Raw genomic sequence first — 24,556 nt, 5'->3', positions numbered from 1 at the left:
TGGTTATGAAATACAAATAAAAGTCAACTTAGTTTCATCGTAAGCGAATGATTCCGGTCTCGTATAAACGTTTGATGCTGTAGGATATCCGCCATGTTCTCTTAGGTCAAATAGGTCAAATCGCTAATTAACCAATCAAAAAGCTGGATGATGCCAACGTGTTCAAATTACCATAGCTTATTTAAATATGTTAATGTTATTGAACGCAATGCGGAAGAGATTGATGTTGTAGTACGATATTTTGGCTTGGATTTTGATGCGAAAACGGCATGATTTTTTTTAAATAAAAAAATTAGTTGTTTTTAAAAAATAAACTGGTCATCTGAAGAATAATTTAACATTGTTCACAGTGATAACAGCTCATTCTCGAAAGGAAGCTTACCCGCTCACGCTAGTCACGATAAAAATCATACACGTGTACTCTTGAATAGACAGACGTCAATGACTACAGTAAAACTTAGACTCTATTTTAGCCGGCAGGATTGATTGAAATGTCCGAAAAATGACGCCAAAATACACCTTAAAAGTCCCATTTTATTTTCTTAAATCCCATTTTATTTTTTAATCCAAGGGCGAATTTACGGCAGAATTTGGTCCCTCAAATAAGGGACACGTGAGCTTTGATTTTAACCGGATACATTGCACTGGGTCGGGGAGATCGTTTGCTAAACTTCCATGTATCTTTTGTCCAATGGGTACCTGTACTTCGAACATTCGCAAGTTTTCCTAGGTAGTGCGAGACAGCTTTGTCTTTTGACCTATTAGTTTTGTGCTGACCTCTTCTCCGCGTCTTGATGTTTTGTTTTGCTTGTCATAATACTCACTGATTGATGACTTTGTTTAGATTTTGAGTTACAACTCGGCCACGACCTTTGCTTTTACCGTGAAACATGAGGAAGTTTACGTCAATTGACGGACATTGCATTTTTTAAAAACTAATGAAGCACACTGTCTATCATCCCCATTTTTTTTGCTGATTTCTATTCTGAAAAATTCGACCGTCCGAAAATACACCTTAATTTTGACTCTAAAAACACGTCACATTTCTAACACCAATTATTTAAAACCGGTCGAAATTTTGGAGTTTTTACGGTACTTTAGATATCAGTGTGAAAGCTTAAAATTGGTTAATTATGCAAATTAGGTAATTAATATGTACAGATTTTAACCCACAATTATTCAGGTCTGTCTATTGTCCTACAGCATCCATGTACATTCATTGATATGTGATGTATAGTACCTGAGATATCAGTGTGAAAGTTGGTTAATTATGCAAATTAGGTGATTAATATGCACAAATATTTACCGGAAACTAATTGGGTCTGCATAATTCTAGATTCATTGAAATGTGATGATTAGTACTTTAGATATCAGTAGAAAAGCTGAAAATTAATTATGCAAATTAGGTAATTAATATGCACAATTATTTACCCTAAAACTAATCAGGTCTCTGCATAGTCCTAAAGGATCTATGTACCAAGTTTCATTGAAATGCGATGATTAGTACTTGAGATACCCGTGGAAAAGCTGAAAATTAACTAATTATGCAAATTAGGTGATTAATATGCACAAATATTTATCGAAAACAATCAATCTCTGCATAGTCCTTGAGTATGTAAGTACCAAGTTTCATTGAAATGTAATGCTAACTACTTATATCAAATGCTGAAAATTAATTAATTATGCAAATTAGGTAATTAATATGTACTGATATTACCATAAAAACTATCAGGACTGTGCAGTGTCGTATGACATCTATGTACCAAGTTTCATTGAAATGTGATGATTAGTACTTGAGATATCAGTGGAAAAACCGAAAATTGACTAATCATTATGCAAATTAGGTAATTAGTATCCACGGATTATTACCAAAAACTAATCAAAACCTAGCATTAGTTCAGAGCATCTATGTACCAAGTTTCATCAAAATCCAATGAGTGGTTGTTTAGATATCAGTGGAACAGTCATGGAACCACTAAAAAATAGCTAATTATCATGCAAATTAGGTAATTAATATGCACGGATTTTTACCAAAAATTAATCAAATCTGCGCATATGTTCAGAGCATCTATGTACCAAGTTTCATCAAAATCCAATGAGTGGTTCTTTAGATATCAGTGGAACAGTCACAGAACAGCTAAAAATTAGCTAATTATCATGCAAATTAGGTAATTAACGAGCATGGATTTTTACCAAAACCTAATCAAATCTGCGTATTGGCCCAGAGCATCTATGCACCAAGTTTCATCAAAAACCGATGTATGGTTCTTGAGATAGCAGTGGAACAGTCGGACACACATACACACACACACACACACACATACACACATACACACACACATACAGACACACTAACTGCAAAGACTCCCATTTTGTGCTTCGCACATGGGAGTCAAAAAGTAAAAAACGCCCTCTATGAATAACTATCATGTTGCAAGCTCTGCTTTGTATGCAAATCAACTCAAATAGTTGGTATCCAGTGGAGAGAGAAGTCAACAGTACCGTTTCCTTCTGAGAATCTACATCTTCAAACACTGCAATCTTTGTTTTTGAAGTACATTTTTAAATTAGTATTATAAAAGTTCTATCATTCTGTTCTAATAGCTGAAACAAATTTTAGTGAATTTTGATTTTCAATTGTAGAATGAACTGTTTGTCAAATACAGAATACATATTTTTTAGTACAATTTTCTTTTCAAAATGTGGATGCAACGTTTTACTTTTTATGTGTTGTTTTTTGATTTCATAACTTTGGACGTAGTTTTCTATTGGCTTCAGATCTTGATCAAAAGTTTGGCACCCAATTCATACGAGTGCTTTTATTGATTTTCTGACATCTCATTTTCTGTTAAGGTTTTATTGGTAGGCTTGCAAATGTGTACAAGACTCAAGTTGGTTTTGAAACCCAGTCTAGTATTTCCATGGAATTTGGGATACATTACCATGGATATTATTACTGTACTTCCCCGATCATAAGCCCCTCTCGAGTATTAGCCCACGAGTAGAGGGCATCCCAAGTGTTTTTACCGGGCATCGATGACATTTATTAAAATATGCATGTAAAAAGTGTAGTTTTCGAAATGCCAAAAATGTGATTGTCAAGTCGTGAAACCTGGTCATAGAACATTATTTTACTTTTCTGAATAATCATGTCCATTGAGACTATCGTGAATTGGGTGTGAATGAGCAAACTATTGTTCGACAAGACTTGTTGGCGAATACTTTCTCCACCCTCAAAAATTGCATATCAGCAGCTTTTAGGGAAAAAAATCAGTTTTTTGTTGTCAAAGTCAACATTGTGGTAATTCACTTCTGCATTGTGTTTAAAAAATTACTTCGTCAATAATCAGAAATCTTTGTATGAAACGGCATTTTGATTGGTTAACGAAAGACGTAAATGGTTAGGTCAAAGGAAGTTGTTTCAGGTCAAATCATTATGAAAAACATTATGGCGGGAATTGCTTTGTATCGAGTTTGCATACAATTGAAAACACTCTACAACATAAATGATAAAAATCTTGCCTGCGACAGTTTCAATCCCCACAGACCCTACCCATTTTTTCACTGTAAATTCAGACAGTACATGTATGTAAACCGTATTGTAATAAAATGTGTGTATTATTATTCATTGTACAAAGTGTCATGGAAATCAAATAGTTTTGCATTTTTTTCCTCAAAAAAATGTAATATTTCTCCAAGACGAAAAATGTAATTTTGACAATTTTTCGTGGGTGGTCCTCGAGTATAAGCCCATCCCCTAATTTTCCATATTCAGGCCCCTGGGCTTATGTTCGGGGAAGTACAGTACAAGATAAATGATTTGCTTCATTGAACACATACAAAAATGCATATTTCCACTGAGATCAGTGACCTTTGATGTTTATCACCAGTGATCAGTCAAGTAGAAACAGTCAAAATATTTTATCAGATTTTCTCAATTTTTGCATGATATTTTCATACAAGACATCTGTTTTTCATATTAAGGGAAGATTTTAACTGATGAATGAAGTGACCAAGTTTGATGAAGTTTGGAATACAATTAGTAAAGTTATTGTGCACACAACAACAATTATTAACGACGACGCCGCCCATGGGCAACAACGACGACAATGATGGACAGAAATTTTTCCCTTAATATACTTTTCTTCCATGTTTGATGATACAGGTAAGGTAAAAACCCTGATAAACTTTAAAATGTAAGCATTTATAACAAATGCATTGGTGTAACATATTGACTCACAATCAATGTCAAACATACAGTAAAGAGAAAAATCATTTATTGATAGAGTCATTACTTTACAGATTGAATCTTAAAAGTGGGTTAAACATCTACAAATAGACTGGTGAAAATGTGATAGACTGCCCTCTAGAATGTCAATCAGTGGAGATTGATGACGAGTGGAGAATTTGGCAATTTCTATACTGCCATCTATAATATATACAGAGAGATGTCAGCAGTATGTGATGCCCTGTAACAGAATCTTGACAAAGCATTGTCAACTTGTGGTGTTTTAGCACAAGCAGAGATGTCATTCAGTCAGTCATGGTGAATTAAGCAACACTTATAAGAACAAATCCATGAAAAGAAATTTGCTACATAATGGCTAACTAGTAGCTACAGATGAATGACTTGCTAACTTTTGTTTCTTGTACGATTTTCTGTTTGTTGATTCTCTGCGGTACTCATGTCTGCAAAGTGACAAGAGAACATGAATAACTTAGCATTACCGAAGGTTATCATAAATTGCATGTACCACATATCTATGGAAAATAGATAATAATTGACAACATGATTCTTAACAGATATCTACCACATACCATGAACTGTCACTGTAACCTTTGATGTACCACATACCTACACTGTTATATCCTTTGATGTACCACATACATACACTGTCATACCCCTTGATGTACCACATACCTAGACTGTCATACCCCTTGATGTACCACATACCTAGACTGTCATACTCCTTGATGTACCACATACATACACTGTCATACCCCTTGATGTACCACATACCTAGACTGTCATACCCCTTGATGTACCACATACATACACTGCCATACCCCTTGATGTACCACATACCTACACTGCCACACCGCTTGATGTACCACATACCTAGACTGTCATTTCCTTTGATGTACCACACACATACACTGCCATACCCCTTGATGTACCACATACCTAGACTGTCATATCCCTTGATGTACCACATACATACACTCATTTCCTTTGATGTACCACATACATACACTGCCATACCCCTTGATGTAACACATACCTAGACTGTCATACCCCTTGATGTACCACATACCTACACTGCCACACCGCTTGATGTACCATACCTAGACTGTCATTTCCTTTGATGTACCACATACATACACTGCCACACCGCTTGATGTACCACATATCTAGACTGTCATTTCCTTTGATGTACCACATACATACACTGCCATACCCCTTGATGTACCACATACCTAGACTGTCATACCCCTTGATGTACCACATACCTACACTGCCACACCGCTTGATGTACCACATACCTAGACTGTCATTTCCTTTGATGTACCACATACATACACTGCCATACCCCTTGATGTACCACATACCTAGACTGTCATACCCCTTGATGTACCACATACATACACTGCCATACCCATTGATGTACCACATACCTAGACTGTCATATCCCTTGATGTACCACATACATACACTGTCATTTCCTTTGATGTACCACATACATACACTGCCATACCCCTTGATGTACCACATACCTAGACTGTCATACCCCTTGATGTACCACATACCTACACTGCCACACCGCTTGATGTACCACATACCTAGACTGTCATTTCCTTTGATGTACCACATACATACACTGTCATTTCCTTTGATGTACCACATACATACACTGCCATACCCCTTGATGTACCACATACCTAGACTGTCATTTCCTTTGATGTACCACATACATACACTGCCATACCCCATGATGTACCACATACCTACACTGTCATACCCCTTGATGTACCACATACCTGGACTGTCATATCCCTTGATGTACCACATACCTAGACTGTCATATCCTTTGATGTACCACATACCTAAACTGTCATACCCCTTGATGTACCACATACCTACACTGCCATATTCTTTGATGTACCACATAACTAGACTGTCATATTCCTTGATGTACCACATAACTAGACTGTCATACCCCTTGATGTACCACATACCTAGACTGTCATATCCTTTGATGTACCACATACCCAGACTGTCATACCCCTTGATGTACCACATACATACACTGTCATTTCCTTTGATGTACCACATACATACACTGCCATACCCCTTGATGTACCACATACCTAGACTGTCATACCCCTTGATGTACCACATACCTACACTGCCATACCCCTTGATGTACCACATACCTACACTGCCATACCCCTTGATGTACCACATACCTACACTGCCACACCGCTTGATGTACCACATACCTAGACTGTCATACTCCTTGATGTACCACATACCTAGACTGTCATACCCCTTGATGTACCACATACCTAGACTGTCATACCCCTTGATGTACCACATACCTAGACTGTCATACCCCTTGATGTACCACATAACTAGACTGTCATACCCCTTGATGTACCACATACCTAGACTGTCATACCCCTTGATGTACCACATACCTACACTGTCATATTCCTTGATGTACCACATACCTACACTGTCATATTCCTTGATGTACCACATACCTAGACTATCATACCCCTTGATGTACCACATACCTAGACTATCATACCCCTTGATGTACCACATACCTACACTGTCATACCCCTTGATGTACCACATACCTAGACTGTCATACTCCTTGATGTACCACATACCTAGACTGTCATACCCCTTGATGTACCACATACCTAGACTGTCATACCCCTTGATGTACCACATACCTAGACTGTCATATATTTAATCTACCCACATAACTACTGTCATGTTCATCTAACAACCCCTTACCTAGACTGCCATCTTCTCCCCTGATTCCAAACTCTACCAAATGATGGTAGCCATTCATCATTGGTGGGTATTTTATGATCAAAGTTAGCACCAACTCGATTTGGATTTAGTTTTCGCTTTCGTTCTCTTTCCACTGATGAGAAATGAATAAAATTTACATTAGTAATATTAACAACATACTTAGTCTAATTAGTTTATTTTCAGGAATAAACTGCAAGGCTCAGCTTTACAAATTACCAAGACACTTGATTATCAATCTATACAACATACAATGTTTTAAGAAGTCCTCTTCTGTAGGACCAATCACAGGCACTTTCTCTTCATCATCTTGTAACCATGGTGGCAGTGCTCCAGTGTGTATATTACCATCTTTACTATTACCCTAGTAACATAGAAGCACAAAAGAATAGTTTTGTAAAATGTTTCCCAATCAAGTTTAGATTATTCATTTGTGATTTTGAAATTACACTTATCCAATACGCATTACCACTTTTAGCTTACAGCTTACACTGTAATGAATTAACATAATATGACATCAAATAGACAGATGAATAATACTCATATTATGTTTCAGTTTGAAATTGAGGACACACAGCAAGTCAATAACTCAGTACATCTATAGTGATATAGCCTTGACTCGTTAAAAAGAGTTACTGCAACAAGAGTGTCAAATTATTGTCACTGTAACAATATTTCACTAATATAAGTTAACACCTGCAACCAGTAAAACATTATTGCTCACACTGAAAATTACAATTGTTTACAGAAAAATCTGTAACTCAATCTTAAACAAAATAATGATGGCAACAACCATACTTCGAATTTATCTGGGTAAGCGCCCAGGGTCCTGAATATGGAAAATTGACAAAAAAGAGGGCTGGGCCTATGCCCAAACATCCCCTGCGAAAAAAAAAGATAATGTGCGAAAATTGACACACAGATCGAACTGCGACAGGGAATAGAATAGCAAATAAAAATATGCGAAAATAAATGAACAATTTGGAACATTAAAAGTATAACAAAAATAGTTTATTGCTTATAATATGAGCAAATAAACCAGAAATATTAAAAATCGACAGTGAGGAATCATTTGAATTAGGATTTCCCCATTGACAAACAAGCCCAATAGGAACTCAAAATGAACTAAAATGTCAGGCGTTAAACATACATAGGGGTCATACAAGATCAATAATAATTTAGACATTAAAAATTATGAAAGTTCATAGTTGTCTATTTGTACATTCATTGCCATCTTCGTAAAAGTCAAAACCCTCAAGTCGGCAAAGCATGTCACAGATATAATAGCTCTAGAAGCTCATTCATTAAAAAAAAATGACCGCCAGTCAGCCATTTTGAATCTGAAAAATAAAATGACGTGCATCAGGAACTCGTAATGTCTAATTTATGTTATAAGTTTGAACGAAATCCATCCAGAAATGTTTTATATTTGATGATTTTTTTAGCACAAAAATGGCCACCATTCTGCCACTTTGAATAGGATCGTCAAACAAATATATCTGTATATCTATGACATAATGTATAATGAATATTAAAAATTTGAACATAATCAGTAAAAGTATGGCAGATATATGGCTTTAGAAGCCCATTCATTAAAACAAAATGGCCGCCAGTCAGCCATTTTGACTCCAATCTGAAAAATAAAATGAAGTGCATCAGGAACCCGTAATGTCTAACGTATATACCAAGTTTGAACAAAATCCAACTGTAAGAAGCCGAGAAATACCTAATTTTGATGATTTTTAGTACAAAAATGGCTGCCATTCGACCATCTTAAATCAGATCGTGAAACAAATTGATGTGCATATGTATAATGTCATGTATGATGTATGTGTAAAGTTTGATTGGTCCAGGCATTTCTGAAATACAGGTCCGGACGCATACATACACGCACGCATACACACGCACGCACGCATACACACGCACGCACGCATACACACACACACACACACACACACACACACACACACACACACACACACACACGGACGGACACAGAGGTCAAAACATAAGTCCCTGTTTTCAGACTGTGTCTGAACAGGGACTAATAAAGAGACAAAACAAAAGGGGGTCGTGGCTACAATGGCACACAATGCTTTTGTTTACCATCAATCATCTTTGACCTTTAAGCATCTGCTTAATGATTGGCTAAGAATGACATCACTACTAGTGTTTCATCAAAGAGGTCAAGTCAACATTGCTTTCTTATCAGACTAGACACTCATCAATCATGGTGAAAGTTACCATTCAGCAAGTTCTGGCGATTGGAATGTCTCACTATATGGATATCATTGTGGGCTTGAAATAGGAAGATTTGCTTTTTCTCCAAAGACAGAAGAAAAATTTTCATGACAGAAATGTAATAGCTGTTATACATGTATGTGGTATTTTTAAATCTGTTGTCAAAATAAATGTACAGTGTAACAATAAACTGCGTAAAATGATACACCATTGCGTGGAGAGCTGCTATTTGTTATTTCTAACTGATATCAGGGAGAATACCTTGTTCATATGGGCGGGCAATTGTTATAATCTTCTTGATGCACTCAGACATTTTTACACTCTAAGGACGCAAGCAAAGATTTTTATTTCCAAAATAATAATTTAATTAAAACGTCAGTTTGCATTTATTCAACGGCGGCACTTACGAAGGCAAAGACTGTTTCCCAAGATGGTCGACTATGGTATCCCTTTGGAGTGTATTGTTTGTTTCCTTCGGCAAATACCACCGCTGCCACTGTCGTTTCATTCTAAATGGTCCGTTGAAATTTACTGGTTGCAGGTAGCTTGTTTTTTTGGATGGGATATATTTGACCGATGTGTTGTACTTTTCTAACAAGGACAGGAGATCGCCCCCTTTGGCGTTGCTTCGTCCATAAGCAAAAGGTTTCAGCTCCTGTCAAAGAAAACCCTGGTTCGTGCATGGAAAATTTTATTAACCCCTGTGTCCATGGATTCATGGGTCATGCAAGCATTACGAAAATTTTACTTGGATGTTTTTCAGGCCTTTTAGAATGACGACCGTCTTCAAATATTGTCCACTCATGGACACGCCCAAAACAACAGTAAAACATGCCCAAACATTTTTCTCAGCCGCATAACAGCCCACTGCCACAACAGACTTATATTTTATTATTTGCACTATTCATCTCTACAGTTACTTCTCTGTTTCAAAAAAAAAAAAATTTCAAGTTAAATAAAAATGTGTATTCTTTTTTGTCAACTTCAATGTACTTAACACCAATTACAATATCTGGTTCTGTTCCTGTCACTCATACTCGCTGTCAATGCAAGTCTTGATCACTTGTCATCCTTTTATTCACTATACAATGATGGTGTGGAATGCACACCATTAAATCTAACAATAGCGTGCGCATTCAAATATTTTTTAGTGAAATGATGTTAGTGCAGTGACATGCGCTTACGGAAGTGGAAAATACAAACAGACTTTCTAGTCAGTTCATGGCCATGGCAAAGGCGTTTCGAAGTCTCGTCACAGCCATAATAAAAACATAGTTGAACTCTGGTGACCTTGCCCTTTGTTATATAATATAATTCCCTTTATCATAGTTTGTTTCAATATAAATATGCATTGTCATAATTAATTTTGAATACAAACAAGTTTTGGGATTGAACCAACAGTGGGGAATCAGTCTATCGAATGTCCTTAAAAGATGTAAATATCTTACAAAAACATTGGTGCCTTATTTGTTTAATTATTTTAAGGAACATAATTTCCAGCTTTATTGAAAGTAATTGAGATATTTTAGAATAAAAACAAATGTCTCATTGCAAAAAAAAAAGTGCTGCATTTAGATGTGAATAGATTCATAAAACATGCAAGATAACAGAAAAATTTAGCTGGCTTTAGTTCAAGTATTTTGTACAGGTGTCTGTCAAAAATGAATGATTCACTGAGACAAATATGAACTGCCTCATTGTGTGACTACTGTACAGTGTTCTCCACAATCCAAATTAGCTGGTGGGTGGCCTAATTAGCATAAATTTGCATATTAATTTGCATATCATTTACATACAGCATTCTCGCATTTATGACATGAACTGCAATACACACTAAGTTATTTACTATTCTCTTTTTAATTTAATTTAATTTAATTTAATTGGAACATGTTACAATTTTTTGAAATACAAACACATTGGTCACTATCAATATTTACGAAATGCAAAAAGTTTGAAATCGGTGATTTATGCGTTCGCAAATTATTCTGCGTTCATGAAATGCAATTCGAGGAACCAAGAGCAAGTACAAAACATAATTGAGTTATAATGTAGAAAATATACGAGATGATTTGCCCACGAAGCCAAAACAGACAATTTGTCAAAACAAAATCCATAACATTTTTATTTGTGGCATCAGTACTCACCCGTGCCGACGGACGGTAAGATGCATTTACGCATGTACGGCCACGATACGTTGCGTTTTCACACATTGTTTTGGAATTCAAGAAAAAAATGCTAGCAATCGGCAAAATAAAAGAATCTGATATGTTCTCGAAAGATTAGACATAAAAAATAGATAAATTGAAAAAAGTACGTGGAAAAGATAACTAAAATATTATTCAATTACAAATACTCGCGGTAAACTAATCCAGCAGCCATGTTTGATGTTTATTACCGCTTTCCGAATTCAGTACACGAACACCCAGAATGCGCTGTTCCCCTATGCAACTTAGATACTAAATCGTTACAGCGCCAACAGCGGTGGGAAGCAGACGGCCGTTGAATGGGGTAGGCCAAAAGGTCATCAGTTTGCCTTCTCCATGCTGTTTTCACAATGAAAATCGAGCGAACGTTGTAAATACGGCTAGAATTAAAATTTTTGTTCGAGTTTACATGAAATCTGCTAATATATTTGTTTATTTTCTGTGCATATACATTTCGTTCGTATTTAAATTGAAACCACTGTAGTTGCGTATCGTGAGCAATAAGTGGCAACAATGTCGGGCGACAATGAATTCAAGCGATTGACACATTGCCATGAATACACTTGATAACTGCTTGCAGACTTCCAATGGACATTGTTTATGTTTGGACTGTTGAAACAATAGCAAAATAAAGGGTTGGGCAACTACTCTTTTGTTTAGGCTTGAGAAGAACAATGCAAGCATTTTACAAATAATTTCAGCTGGATGTACATTGGTGGGCGGGTGTTGAGAGTTACTGGGCGGCCTAAAACCCCTTGTGGAGAACACTGCTGTATTATATGAAAAGTAAAAAAAACACCCTTTATGAATAGCTATCATGTTGCAAGCTCTGCTTTGTATGCAAATCAACTTAAATAGTTGGTGTCCAGTGGAGGGAGAAGTCAACAGTACTGTTGCCTCCTGAGAAACTACATCTTCAAACACTGCAATCTCTGAAGTGCGTTTTTAAACTAGTATTATAAAAACTCTATCATTCTGTTCTAATAGCTGAAACATATTCCTGTGAGTTTTCATTTGTCGAATGAACTGTTTGTCAAATACAGAATACATATATTTTAGAATAATTTTCTTTTTAAAATGTGGATGAAATGTTTTGCTTTTAATGTATTTTTTATGTATTGTTTTTGATTTGATAACTTTTGACTAAACAGATTTTCTATTAGCTTCAGATCTTGATAAAAGTTTGGCACCCAGTTCATAGCAGTGCTTATATTGATTTTCTGACATCTTGTTTTCTGTAAAGATTTTATTGGTAGGTTGGCAAATGTGTATCAGACTGTGCAATCTCTCCATGAGTTGGTTTTGAAACCCAATATGGGATTCTGAGATACATTACCAAGGATATTATTACAAGATAAATCATTTGCTTCATTGAACACATACAACAATGCATATTTCCACTGAGATCAGTGACCTTTGATGTGTATCACCAGTGATCAGTCAAGTAGAAACAGTCAAAATATTTTATCAGACTTTCTCAATTTTTGCATGATATTTTCATACAGGACATCTGTTGTTCAAACTCAGGGAAGACTTTATACTGATGAATAAGGTGACCAAGTTTGATAAAGTTTGGAATAGAATTAGTAAAGTTATTATGCACACAGTAACAATTATTAACGACGACGACAACGACGACGACGACAACGACAACGCCGGACAAAATTTTTCCCTTAATATACCTTTCCCTTCCATCTTTGATGGTACGGGCAAGGTAAAAACACATGAGGTTGTTTTGTGCCTGTCAATACTAGTATTTCTAGAACACTGCATTTTCATTGGTCGAATTGTGTATAAAAAGTCGTCAACTTAATAACAATATTATATTCTGTTGACAGTGATTGATCACTCATTACATCATGGGAAAGAAGAAAGTTGCTATTCGCTATGTACTTGCTGTTGGAATGCCACATTACGGTAGCTCACTACCATTGGGTACTTCACATCTCCTTCGCCGAGATTTCTAGAATCTTCACGATAAAGACACAGTTGCCGTGACTTTTCGTGGAAAGAAAGTTTAAAACGTGATGCAGCACGATTATTGGCAAAAATAATGGACTTGAATTTAGCTGCTGGTGATTGTTACTATCTTAAACCAAAGTCAAAAGCATTCTCACACTCACCGAGGGTCAGTGTTGCGCAGTTTTGCAACATTGGGTTTCTTGCCAATGATCAGGGGATTCCAAAAATTCAAGATAACCTACGCAATTGCTATTTGATGTCAATATCCCATAACGTCTTTCATGACATGTTCAAACCAAACGGCCAGTTTCAGGGCCACCACATCTGCTGGGAGTATACCAATTACCATGTTATATTTTCGTTATTTTTACCGAGAAAGATGACACTGGGTGACATTATAGTGAAATTTTAGGTGGTCTACTTTTTAATTCAGGTGTCTTGGGAAGCCTGCTGTGCGTAACTGTAGCAACTAGTAAAAATGTATAAAATTTTAGTTTAGCTTCTGCAATAGTTTCTCTCGTCTTGGGTGGTCCAACTGACAACGTGGAAAGTCAGGATTAGTTAATTTTTCAATGAAAATAGAAGTCCCAAAAAAATATTAGATGATCATTTTTTTGAAATTTGAATCCCCCAAATAAGCGCCCACCAGCTGTGAAACCACCCAGGGCGATTTTTCGGATTGGTGAATATACGATAGAATCCGGTACTAATGCATTTACAAAAAGAAAATATATTTTTAAATATAACTACAGTAGTGTATTCAATGCTAACAACAGACAAAAGAACTAGAGCCAAGTCACTACATACCAATATCATTCTAATAAAATTTTCTCTCAATACCACAATATATATATAATCATACATAAATCATGAACTGCAGTTTACTTTGTTGCATTCCTAAATATATACATAATCAGTATCTCCCTACAGATGTGCAAATAAGAAAAACAAAATATGTCGACCTGAAATAATCAGAGACAATGTCATTACATACCTGTCTTTGTATTACTGTAAGTCCCCCTGATGACTTGATACTGACTGTCTTTACATGACTACACATCTGTGATTCCTTGGTTTTCTCATTCACCGATATGCCAACAGTGTTGGTTGTCATACTAGTCTGTAGCCATGGTAACACAGGAGTACTTTGAGATGACGTAGGAATAATTTGACCAGAATCAGGTTTTGGACTTGATGGAACACTGTGTGGTAGGACTGACGCTGAGGTAGCAGCAGGGAGAGTGTTGGTGCTGGGTTTACCTTGTATTGAGTAATAGTCACTGAAAAAAGAAAACATCCAGAAAGTAAACAACAAATACAGTACTAGTACCAAGGTACTTGTCTCTAATGCACTAGATAATTGTTGTACAATTAGTAAATAAACTGTGGCTTGCCCGAACTATGACAAATTGTGTACAAAATTATTACATTTATAATGGAGTATATCCACAACGATTAGGCAAATGAGCCAAAAAATAACATAACTTGGCTGTTATGGCTGCCAGAATTTCACTGAAACAAAAATAAACTTATTTACAGGGGCAGACCATTATTTCTTGGCTTTGTACTATGTCTAAACACAGTCCCTCAACACCCAGTTAGGAAACGCTATAATTGTTCTAAGGTGTGAATTAATCACCTGAATTCCGTGTTGAAGTGCGTGTTGTGCTTGTGGGAAGACAGCAGTGACATCATAGCATTTTCTTTGAGCTCATTTGAAGCACTTTTGTTCTGTGTTATGTCTACAAATATTCCATTTTTTTAAGCAAAGTCGGTAAATTTTATTTAAAGGTACAAGTCTCTGTGTGATCATATCGGTTTTGTGAAAAGGCATGTGTAGTTTAAAATCCATATTCATTATAAATAACGAATTTTTGTTTTTTTATTTCAAATTGTTGCTGCCATGTTCATTCATTATTAGTGTATGCGTTACGGCAATAATACCACGAAAGTTTCAACCCTGGTAAATCACGTTACCAACCCAAAAACAAACAGTCGTTATTAATTTGTAATTTGATACTTTTGGGCAATATTTTGTACCTTGTGCATAAGTGCCAGAAAGGTGTTCATTTCAGTCGTTCATTTTGCATTTGTTTTTGCCGTGTTGTATATGAATCAAGACGACTGTGTCGCTAACAAAAAATGTTATTCCATGAGAAATAGGAACAACAAAACCTTAAACAAGAGTTGGCAGAGCCATCTCGATGCTGGGAAAATAAGAGCTTGTTTTAATGAAAAGTATACATGAGGGTACGTGTTATTATTTATTTATTTTGGAAGCTCAATTTTTAACTGAAGGAATTAAACTAAATTAAATATTCATGTTTGTTTATTTTGAACCTTAGAAATGAGTACTGTTCAACTCCGGACGTTTAATTGTACTTAGCGTATGTTACTATGACAATCAACCAATTCGAGAAAAACAGTCGACATGACTAAATGCAAGGCCACAGCAAAATCGATGTTTCATTGAAATAAAAAAAAAAATAGAGAACTCTAAGACAGAAAGAGAAACACGAGTGATGTAATCGAACAAAAGGCATTACGGCAGCCACGTTTGTTTCATTTCGATCAATACAGTATTACCCACGATGCACTATTCCCATAAGCGCGAGTATGTGGAAGTTTATAGCCAAGCGTACAGTGGTCAAGAACAAGGTAAGAAATTATGTGACAGATCAACTCGATTTGCCGCCAATTTCCGGGTTCGGGTGCGTTTCATATAATATATATATATAATAATATTATCACTTTTCAGTCCTTGTTGAGGCACAAACTTATTCAAATGAGTTGGTAAACAAGAGACGATGGCAACTCCACGTTGTAGCAGATTTACACACTACTACAGTTCGACTAAAGTTAACAAACACCTTGGTCAGTCACACAAAGTCCCCCAAATTCAAAAGGGATTTTTAAATGTGTTTGGAACACGAGACGAACAATTGTGCATACATAGATGACGACTCTACGTTATGAGGCAGCGTGAAAATAACAATCTAAAACTTTGCTTGCAGATTTCCTGGGGCAGATTCACATAATACTACAGTTCGAAATACGTTCACTTTTATCAATAACTGAAATAAACACAAAGCCCAAACTATCAGAAAACACATAATTAGAGTGATGGTTTAACAAAATAACTTATCATTTGTAAATTCAATCCATTGAATCAAAGAAAGCTTAGAAAGAACTCCCGTGTGCTGAGAGTATTAGAGACATAGTAAAAATTAATTCAAAATTACTTGTACTTGATGATAATGATGGAAAGGCTGAAAACTAATTATGCAAATCCGAAAATTAAAATGAACAGATTTGCGTGTAAAACTAATTAGGTCTGCGCAAAGTAACATCTATGTACCAAGTTTCATTTAAATTATGAATTATTATGCTAATTAGAGATTTCAACCCAAAAACTGATCATATTTGTACATTGTCCTAGAGCATCTATGTACAAAGTTTCAATGAAATGGGATGATTAGTACTTAAGATACCAGTATGAAAGTTGAAAACTGATTAATTATGCAAATTAAGTGATTAATATGCATAAATATATACCAACAACTAATTGGCTCTCTGCATAGTTTATATTCATTTAAAGGTGATGATTAGTGAAAAAGCTGAAAATTAAATAATTATGCAAATTAGGTAATATGCACAATTATTTACACCAAAACTAATCAGATCTCTGCATAGTTCTAGAGGACCTATGTACAAAATTTCATTGAAATGTGATGATTAGTACTTGAGATATATGTGAAAATTCGAAAATTAACTAATAATGTAAATTAGGTGATTAATATGTACTAATATTACCCTAAAAACTATCAGGTCTGTGGAGTGTCCTATGACATCTATGTACTAAGTCTCATGAAATGTGATGATTAGTAGTTGAGTATCAGTGGCAAAGCCGAAAATTTACAAACATTATGCAAATTAGGTAATTATTATGCACAGATTTTCACCCAAAACTAATCAAAGCCTGGTATTAGTTCAGATCATCTATGAACCAAGTTTCATCAAAATTCAATGAGTGGTTCTTTAGATATCAGTGGAACAGTCATGGAACAGCTAAAACTTAGCTAATTATCATGCAAATTAGGTAATTATTATGCACAGATTTTTACCAAAAACTAATCAAATCTGTGCATTGGCCCAGAGTATCTATGCACCAAGTTTCATCAAAAACCGATGTATGGTTCTTGACATATCAGTGGAATAGACACACACACACACACACACACAGACACACAGACAGACACACACACATACAGGTGTCCCATGAATTGTGGAGCCACCATTGGATTAACTTTTAATATAGTTAAATAAACTTTTAATATAGTTGCGATATGAACTCGATTAAAACGCGTTCCTATATAGGGTTGCGTTTTAATTGGAGTTTAATTAAACTCAATTACAATGCATTACAATGGAGAATTGCATTTTAATTAAGTTTAATTAAACTAGAGTTGAATATCCTGTGACTGAACATAGAAATGTTTGCGAAGCTTAGGTTTAGTATCGGGGTAAGGTATGGTACAATTATATTAATATTAATATAACCTGAACCATACCTTCCCCAATACTAAACCTAAGCTTCACAAACCTGACTTAAATTTGATTAAATATTAATATATATTATGAAATATTGCAGAATTTTTGTTTTCAAGATGGCGATACCTACTATTGTCGCCGTTATGCTAAGAGTATCCTATTGTATCGACCTTGGTATATGCACATTTTCGCTTAAACTATCGTATGGCGAGTACTATTTGGGAGTTAAATATCCCAAAAATGACAAATATTATTTGCATTGCTGTTCTCTTATTTTTTCATTCGTTTTTTTTTAGTTAAAAATTCAGTCTTGTTCGTGGTCAGGTGCCAACTTGAAGCCATACACTACGACGATGGTGGTGACGGTGTTGTCTGTGTTTTTGCACATCCTCTTCATGCATATATCCTGCATCTACATACTGGGGTCCTTTTTCCATTATGTTATCTGAAATCGATGAAATCTTTGCATTTTCCCCATATTTCTTTAGAATAAAAAGCCCAGAAGTCAGAAAGTTGAAACTTCACAGTGGTGAAACTTGAAAATAAAGTTGTTTACGCCTGCACAAAAATGAATTTTGAGGTATTCTGGGTGAAAATGATGTCATACCATATGCTAATTTTATGTTAATGTAGACAGTGTGAATTATCGGTACCAGTAAGCTAATTTTAAGAACGCGAATACGTTAGCTAATTTTAAGAACTCGTAGCGTTCCTTAACCGAGTGTGAGGAGACAGTGGTCTAAACAAAAATATAGTAAAGTGTATCAATCACCCATACTGAATTACACCAGTTTGAATAAAATTAACCCAGTCATAGCAAATAAAAAAAAAACAGATAAGAAGGATGAAGTTACATTATTTCTTTTCTGATTGAGAAACAATAATGGCACATGTACGAGTCGTTACATCTTGTCTTTGAATCCAAAACAGCTCTGAAATGATCAAGAGTTGTTTATGGATGGATAGCTTGAAGTTGATTTTTTTGGAGCTACATACATCTAAATGAGGGTCTCAAAAACACTACATTCATGTGCAATATGTTATGATTATCAGTGTATAACTAACATAGTGAAAGGTACTCACCTACTACTGTGCTGATATAGTGGATATGATGCTGTAATCTGACTTCTGCTATTACACACTGATGTGAAAGCAATCTGATTGATTCAGGAAAAATAATACTTAAACAAAGCATAGTGAAAGACACACATATTTGACAATAAAAATAGTCCCTGTCACATATTTGACAGTAAATGACATAGTATGTCACATATTTGACAGTAAATGACATAGTCCCCGTCACATATTTGACAGTGAATGAAATAGTCCCTGTCACACATTTGACAGTAAATGACATAGTACGTCACATATTTGACAGTAAATGACATAGTCCCCGTCACATATTTGACAGTAAATGAAATAGTCCATGTCACATATTTGACAGTAAATGACATAGTACGTCACATATTTGACAGTAAATGACATAGTCCCTGTCACATAATTGACAGTAAATGACATAGTCCTTGTCACATATTTGACAGTAAATGAAATAGTCCATGTCACATATTTTGCAGTAAATGACATAGTCCCTGTCACATATTTGACACCAATATGAATGTCGTATGTTAGACAGGTGATGTCATATATAATATAGATATGAATCTCTCAGGGCTTCAAATTATCGGTAGCACAGACAACCAAATTATATTCCAGGGCTACCATTTTCTGAAATTAACAGCCCAACTGTACTACTAGTACTTGTAAGTTTCAAATAATTAAAATTGTCTCGCCACTTATATACCAAAATAATGATGTACGAGTTGTCCTACACAAAATGTGCTGATTCTTTTCATGTATTCACAATTGTGTGCATAGCTTGAAGTTCCAAACCACTGACAACATTATTGTCCAGCTATTAGCTTTAGAAATTGGTAGTACACTCATTTTCCAAAGAAAAAAAGCCAATCCTATATCAAATGTTATGTATTTTATATCACAGACAGTGGAGATATGAATGTCCTATCACACTTTGAGACTGGCATGTAATGAATTTGATAAATGATTTAGTTATTTTACTGACAGCTGTAATAGAATCATTTAAATATACATAGCTAATCACAGAATGTTTTATTTCATTTACAAAACAGTGAATTTAAATGGAGTGAATATCCAAGCGACATCAATTCCACTATACTAATACACCCAGTGATAATTCCCATTTTCAAGTAATTATAATCATGAAGAAGGATAGTGGATAGCAATATATATTAAATAATATATTGTTATCATGTAGTTGACTTAAGCTCATAAGGTTAATATTTGAAAAAAATATATATATATGGATACGACTTAGGTACCATATCACTGTTGCCATGGAAATCAGTTTTCTCTGGTTGTAGTAACTGTTGTCTTTTCTCTTCTACATTCACCATTTTCATAACTTTCTGAAAAAAAAATAAGAAAAAAAAATTAATTTAGTTGGTAAATTACATTCACAGGGACACTTTGCTTCTAAAGCCAGCATCACCTTCAAAGTATACCTGTGAACAACATCCTGCTATGTTTGCATTTCATATCATCATAAGACACAATAGTACTCATTCAGTCAAATCAAATTGTAGATGATTTGAATTTAGGTTGAATTAGTGAAACAAAACATTTTTTTGGTTCTGTGCGGTTCTGAAACAAACAGAATTAAAATATTCCCATTTCAAATACAATAGTATTCATTTAACATACAAAGTCAATGAAACACTTACCTCTTGAAATATTTTCTTTTTATTATTTTTAAATTCTGTTACAACTGATTTAATTGATTGTTGGTATTTAATCCAGTGATCTTCTGTAAATATGTATTTATCCTTCTCATTTTTATCCAGCTTGTGTTCCCATAGAAACTGCTTCACATTTTTCAAATGGTCAGCGCTGAAAATAAACAAGATGTAATTATTGGAAATTATTATTTATTATTTTAACAATATGCACGTTTTTCACGAACCTCCAAATGAGCTTGTATTTGTAAATTAATCCAAAACTTGAGTTACTGATAAATCTAAAAGACACTTTGCAAGAAATTAATCAGTCCAAATATTCATTGGAGAATCATCAATATTTTATCACATTTTGGATTAATTTAGTCTATGCATGCATGCTCAGAAGGTTGATATTTGTAGGCTTGAAATTTGTTCCTCTAATTAGTGTAATGTATATGTATGTAACGCTCACCCTACTTCCAAGGTATGTACACTGTACAGATATAGAGGCTATATTCTGCTGTAGTTTTATGAACAATATTTTATCTCTTGTATGGTAATTTTGCTACCATCACCTGGCTTTGGATGCTGATACATTGAACTCGTGCGTAATAAACACCAGCTTACAGACCTTTCTACATAGATAAACTACTAGTACCTGGTAAGTCATCACTTTATTCTCAGACAAATAATAAATAGACTGGCAACATGGGTATTTCTAACGTATGTCTCATGTTTACTTTTGCGATAACGTTTTAAGCTTATAAACAACTGGGAGAGATAAGAAAATGTCCACGAAGTCACGCGAAAACGCATGATCCCGAAAGATAATGCAGTGTTTCAACAAGAAGTGACACGAAAAGTCAGACTGAAGTTTCATATTTTCCTTACGTTAGAGATCCCCGCCAGCCCACAGACATTCATAAAACAGGTTCGGGTAACAATAAAACAGAAAGTATAAAATTCAGTTGCAGGTCAAACTAAATAGCAGTGGAAATAAACCATGTGGAAGTAAGTAATCAGCGTAATGTTGCTACACACATGTACAAAATCAAAATATCGCATTAGTACTATTTCAAGACTTATATTAATTTTGCCGCGATTTAGTTAACTAGTACACTACTTGCCCTGATGTATCATACTTTCAAAGGCTTTTTAATACATGATCGGCAAAATTTAATAACATAAGATCAGCTTTGTTGTAAACATGGCAACGAGAACTATTCTGGAAAAATAGAGTCACTATCGGAAAAAATTGCTGTGTTCCGGTAAAAGTCGTTCCTTTTTCTTAATTATACATTCAAGAAAAAAACTATGAAGATAGTCTATACTTTCAAATAATCATTCTTAAAATATGGTCACTTTTGGCTAAAAAATATATTATTTCGCAACTCAAAGTAAAACTCTTGCTTCCGGGTGGTCTGATCTGAAATGAATACAGAGAATGACTAAAATGCAAGTAAACGTAGATTTACGATGTGTGTACTCGCCATTTGGCACAATTTGGCAAAGCGTGGGACAGCAGTGTAGCCAAAACGCATGTTCGCTGGGGATTAGGCCGATTGACACCTTTACAAAAAAGCGTTGCCAGTCTGTTTATTAGTTTTCATCATTTTGTTATACATCAATCATGTAATCTTTCTTGTGGATATGATAATTTGCGAGTGAAATTATTTCCAACTCAAATGCAGTTACTATAGTTAAATAATATTTTCTCACCTTAATAAATGTACGATAAATCCTTTGAAGTTCAAAATAATATCTTTGTTGCTGAAATCTTTACCATGTTTCTGTATTTCCTGTGCACACATATAACACCAAAAATTGACTTCAAGTAAACTAGTATTATTGGATACTGTAGGCTTTTTAATCTCTGACTTGGCTTCTTTGATCTATAAAAACACATTAAATGGATTCACATCCAGTACTGAAGTAAGTAAATGATGCACCGACACTACTTCGTCTACATGTCAAGTAAGCTTCTCTCTTCACGTGAAAAGAAACAGTCATGTAGCTCATCTCCTATAATATTAATTGTTGACTAATTGCGAACAGTTTGGTGGTAATCAACAGTAATTTGAAACAAAGTAGGTAATCACTTTTTCTGATCGTACAACATCCCGGGCAATTCTAGTGACTGTAAGTGCATGTGACGTTTTACGGTCGACAGCGGCGCCGTTAATATCACAGTCAGCTGGCATGTTTCATATGTGTGCGATAAAATATGAGTAAATATATCTCACTTTTTTACAAAATCTTCGTAAAGCCGACTGTATCCTGTCTTTATGACGTTTACTGTACACGTGTTTTCTTCCATGGTCGTGATTTATTCGGCAAAATTCACAAAAGTCGTACGAATCGTTTGCACCGGATGAAGCCATTTTAAAATACCCACAATGCAAATCGCCATAACATGGTCTTTAACCCCAGGTTCAAAAAGATTTTCATTGTGCAACTTCAGGCGGCGCTCATCGGCAATTTCATTATGTAGCTCACATGCAATGTTTGTTCATTCACCAAAGTTATTATTAATATTAATAATAAAAAGGTTAAGTATATCAATCCCAACAATAATATAAGTTATATCAGAGGTACATTAACAATAAATACTTGATTATATTAACATGGAAAGTATACCAAATTTATGACAGGGTCACAATGACCCGCAGTCACGAGTGAAAAAGCGCTTGTCAGTTATATAACCATTACGGAAATGTATATGCTCGGTTCAGTCACAGCATAGAAGGTACTAACAGTTAGTACCTTCCACGGTCACAGTCACAGTGAATGGACTGTGGTTCAGTATATAACTCACAAGCGCTGTTTCACGTGTCACCTGACTATGACAGAGAATAATCATAAGGGACAAGCTTACAAGAAATAAAAAAAGCACTTCGCTTTTTTACAGGAAATAAGATGAAAGTTCCATTTATAGTAAACAAAAATAGGTTTTTACACTTTACAGATAAAGAAAATTCATATTTACATTTTTATAACATATTTGATAATTTGTGTTTAAGAATCAAAATTGGAAATTGCGTACAAATTACGACATTTAATGTGGAGAATGCTTTATACGCTTACAAAAAAATCTTTGTACAAATTACGGACGAATAAAATAGCTGATTACATTTTACACATTGGCCATATCTACGAAATTAAGGTTTTTTTATTTATTTAAATTACATTATTACGAAAATAAAAACAAATGATTACAGCTAACGAAAATACCCCTTATCGACCCTCTGATAATGCGTGACAAAAATAACCGATCAAAATATCCCGACGTTCTGTACAAACCTTAGAACTTTCCGTGAACATTCATGAAATTATAAATACAAAGCTAAAAAATCGCTTAAAAGATTCGTACAATCTAATTCTGACTATGAAAACATATATTACTAAAGTACGAAGCTAAGACTACTACAGTAATCTGCCAGTGAGTACGAAGAGAGTAGTCTAGTTCAGACCGCTTGGATTAATAATACATGTACATAGTTTTAGTTATAGGAAGCCGACCACCGTGTTTCATGATAATTCCGTTTGCTAATAAGTAAAAAAATAATTACACTGTCAATCTCTGATTCCGACTCTGGTTACTACAATTTCGCGTCAGAACCATTTGTTTCAAATTCATTCTCAATGTCCCACAAAAGCACTGGTTCGTATTTCATCGGCAACTAGTGATAACGAACCTGGCTTTCATATTAAAATTCTGAAATTGATTGTACAATGAATAAAACCATGATGTAATATCAATAGTGTGGGCGACCGTGAAATTGTCACTTACTAAGAATGAA

General features: G+C 34.9%; 1 protein-coding gene across 1 annotated transcript; it reads right to left on the bottom strand.

The window, feature by feature from the left end:
* Nucleotides 1–4,255: 4,255 nt before the first annotated feature.
* On the bottom strand, nt 4,256–23,162 carry LOC102802946 (centrosomal AT-AC splicing factor-like). Its single transcript, XM_085497549.1, has 9 exons — nt 23,000–23,162; nt 22,476–22,648; nt 20,763–20,928; nt 20,361–20,447; nt 19,087–19,160; nt 14,447–14,732; nt 7,298–7,409; nt 7,028–7,160; nt 4,256–4,689 (listed from the first exon to the last, which is right to left on the bottom strand). Exons 1-9 carry the CDS (start codon nt 23,135–23,137, stop codon nt 4,605–4,607), a joined length of 1,254 nt encoding a protein of 417 aa, XP_085353675.1. The 5' UTR covers nt 23,138–23,162; the 3' UTR covers nt 4,256–4,604.
* Between the last annotated feature and the right edge of the window lie 1,394 nt (nt 23,163–24,556).

This window comes from Saccoglossus kowalevskii, chromosome 3 (genome assembly GCF_978046115.1).
Source record: "Saccoglossus kowalevskii chromosome 3, keSacKowa6.1, whole genome shotgun sequence".
Taxonomy (NCBI): Eukaryota; Metazoa; Hemichordata; class Enteropneusta; family Harrimaniidae; genus Saccoglossus; species Saccoglossus kowalevskii.
Note: the sequence above shows the minus strand (reverse complement) of the source record. Positions and strands in the feature narration are given on the sequence as shown.

Excerpts from the sequence above, each read along its gene's own strand:
- LOC102802946 (XM_085497549.1), bottom strand. The coding sequence starts at position 23,137 with ATGGCTTCATCCGGTGCAAACGATTCGTACGACTTTTGTGAATTTTGC. Across the intron at positions 20,448-20,762 it reads AAAAGAAAATATTTCAAGAG|AAAGTTATGAAAATGGTGAA; the intron begins GTAAGTGTTTCA and ends TTTTTTTTTCAG. Across the intron at positions 4,690-7,027 it reads GGGAGAAGATGGCAGTCTAG|ACATGAGTACCGCAGAGAAT; the intron begins GTAAGGGGTTGT and ends GTCACTTTGCAG.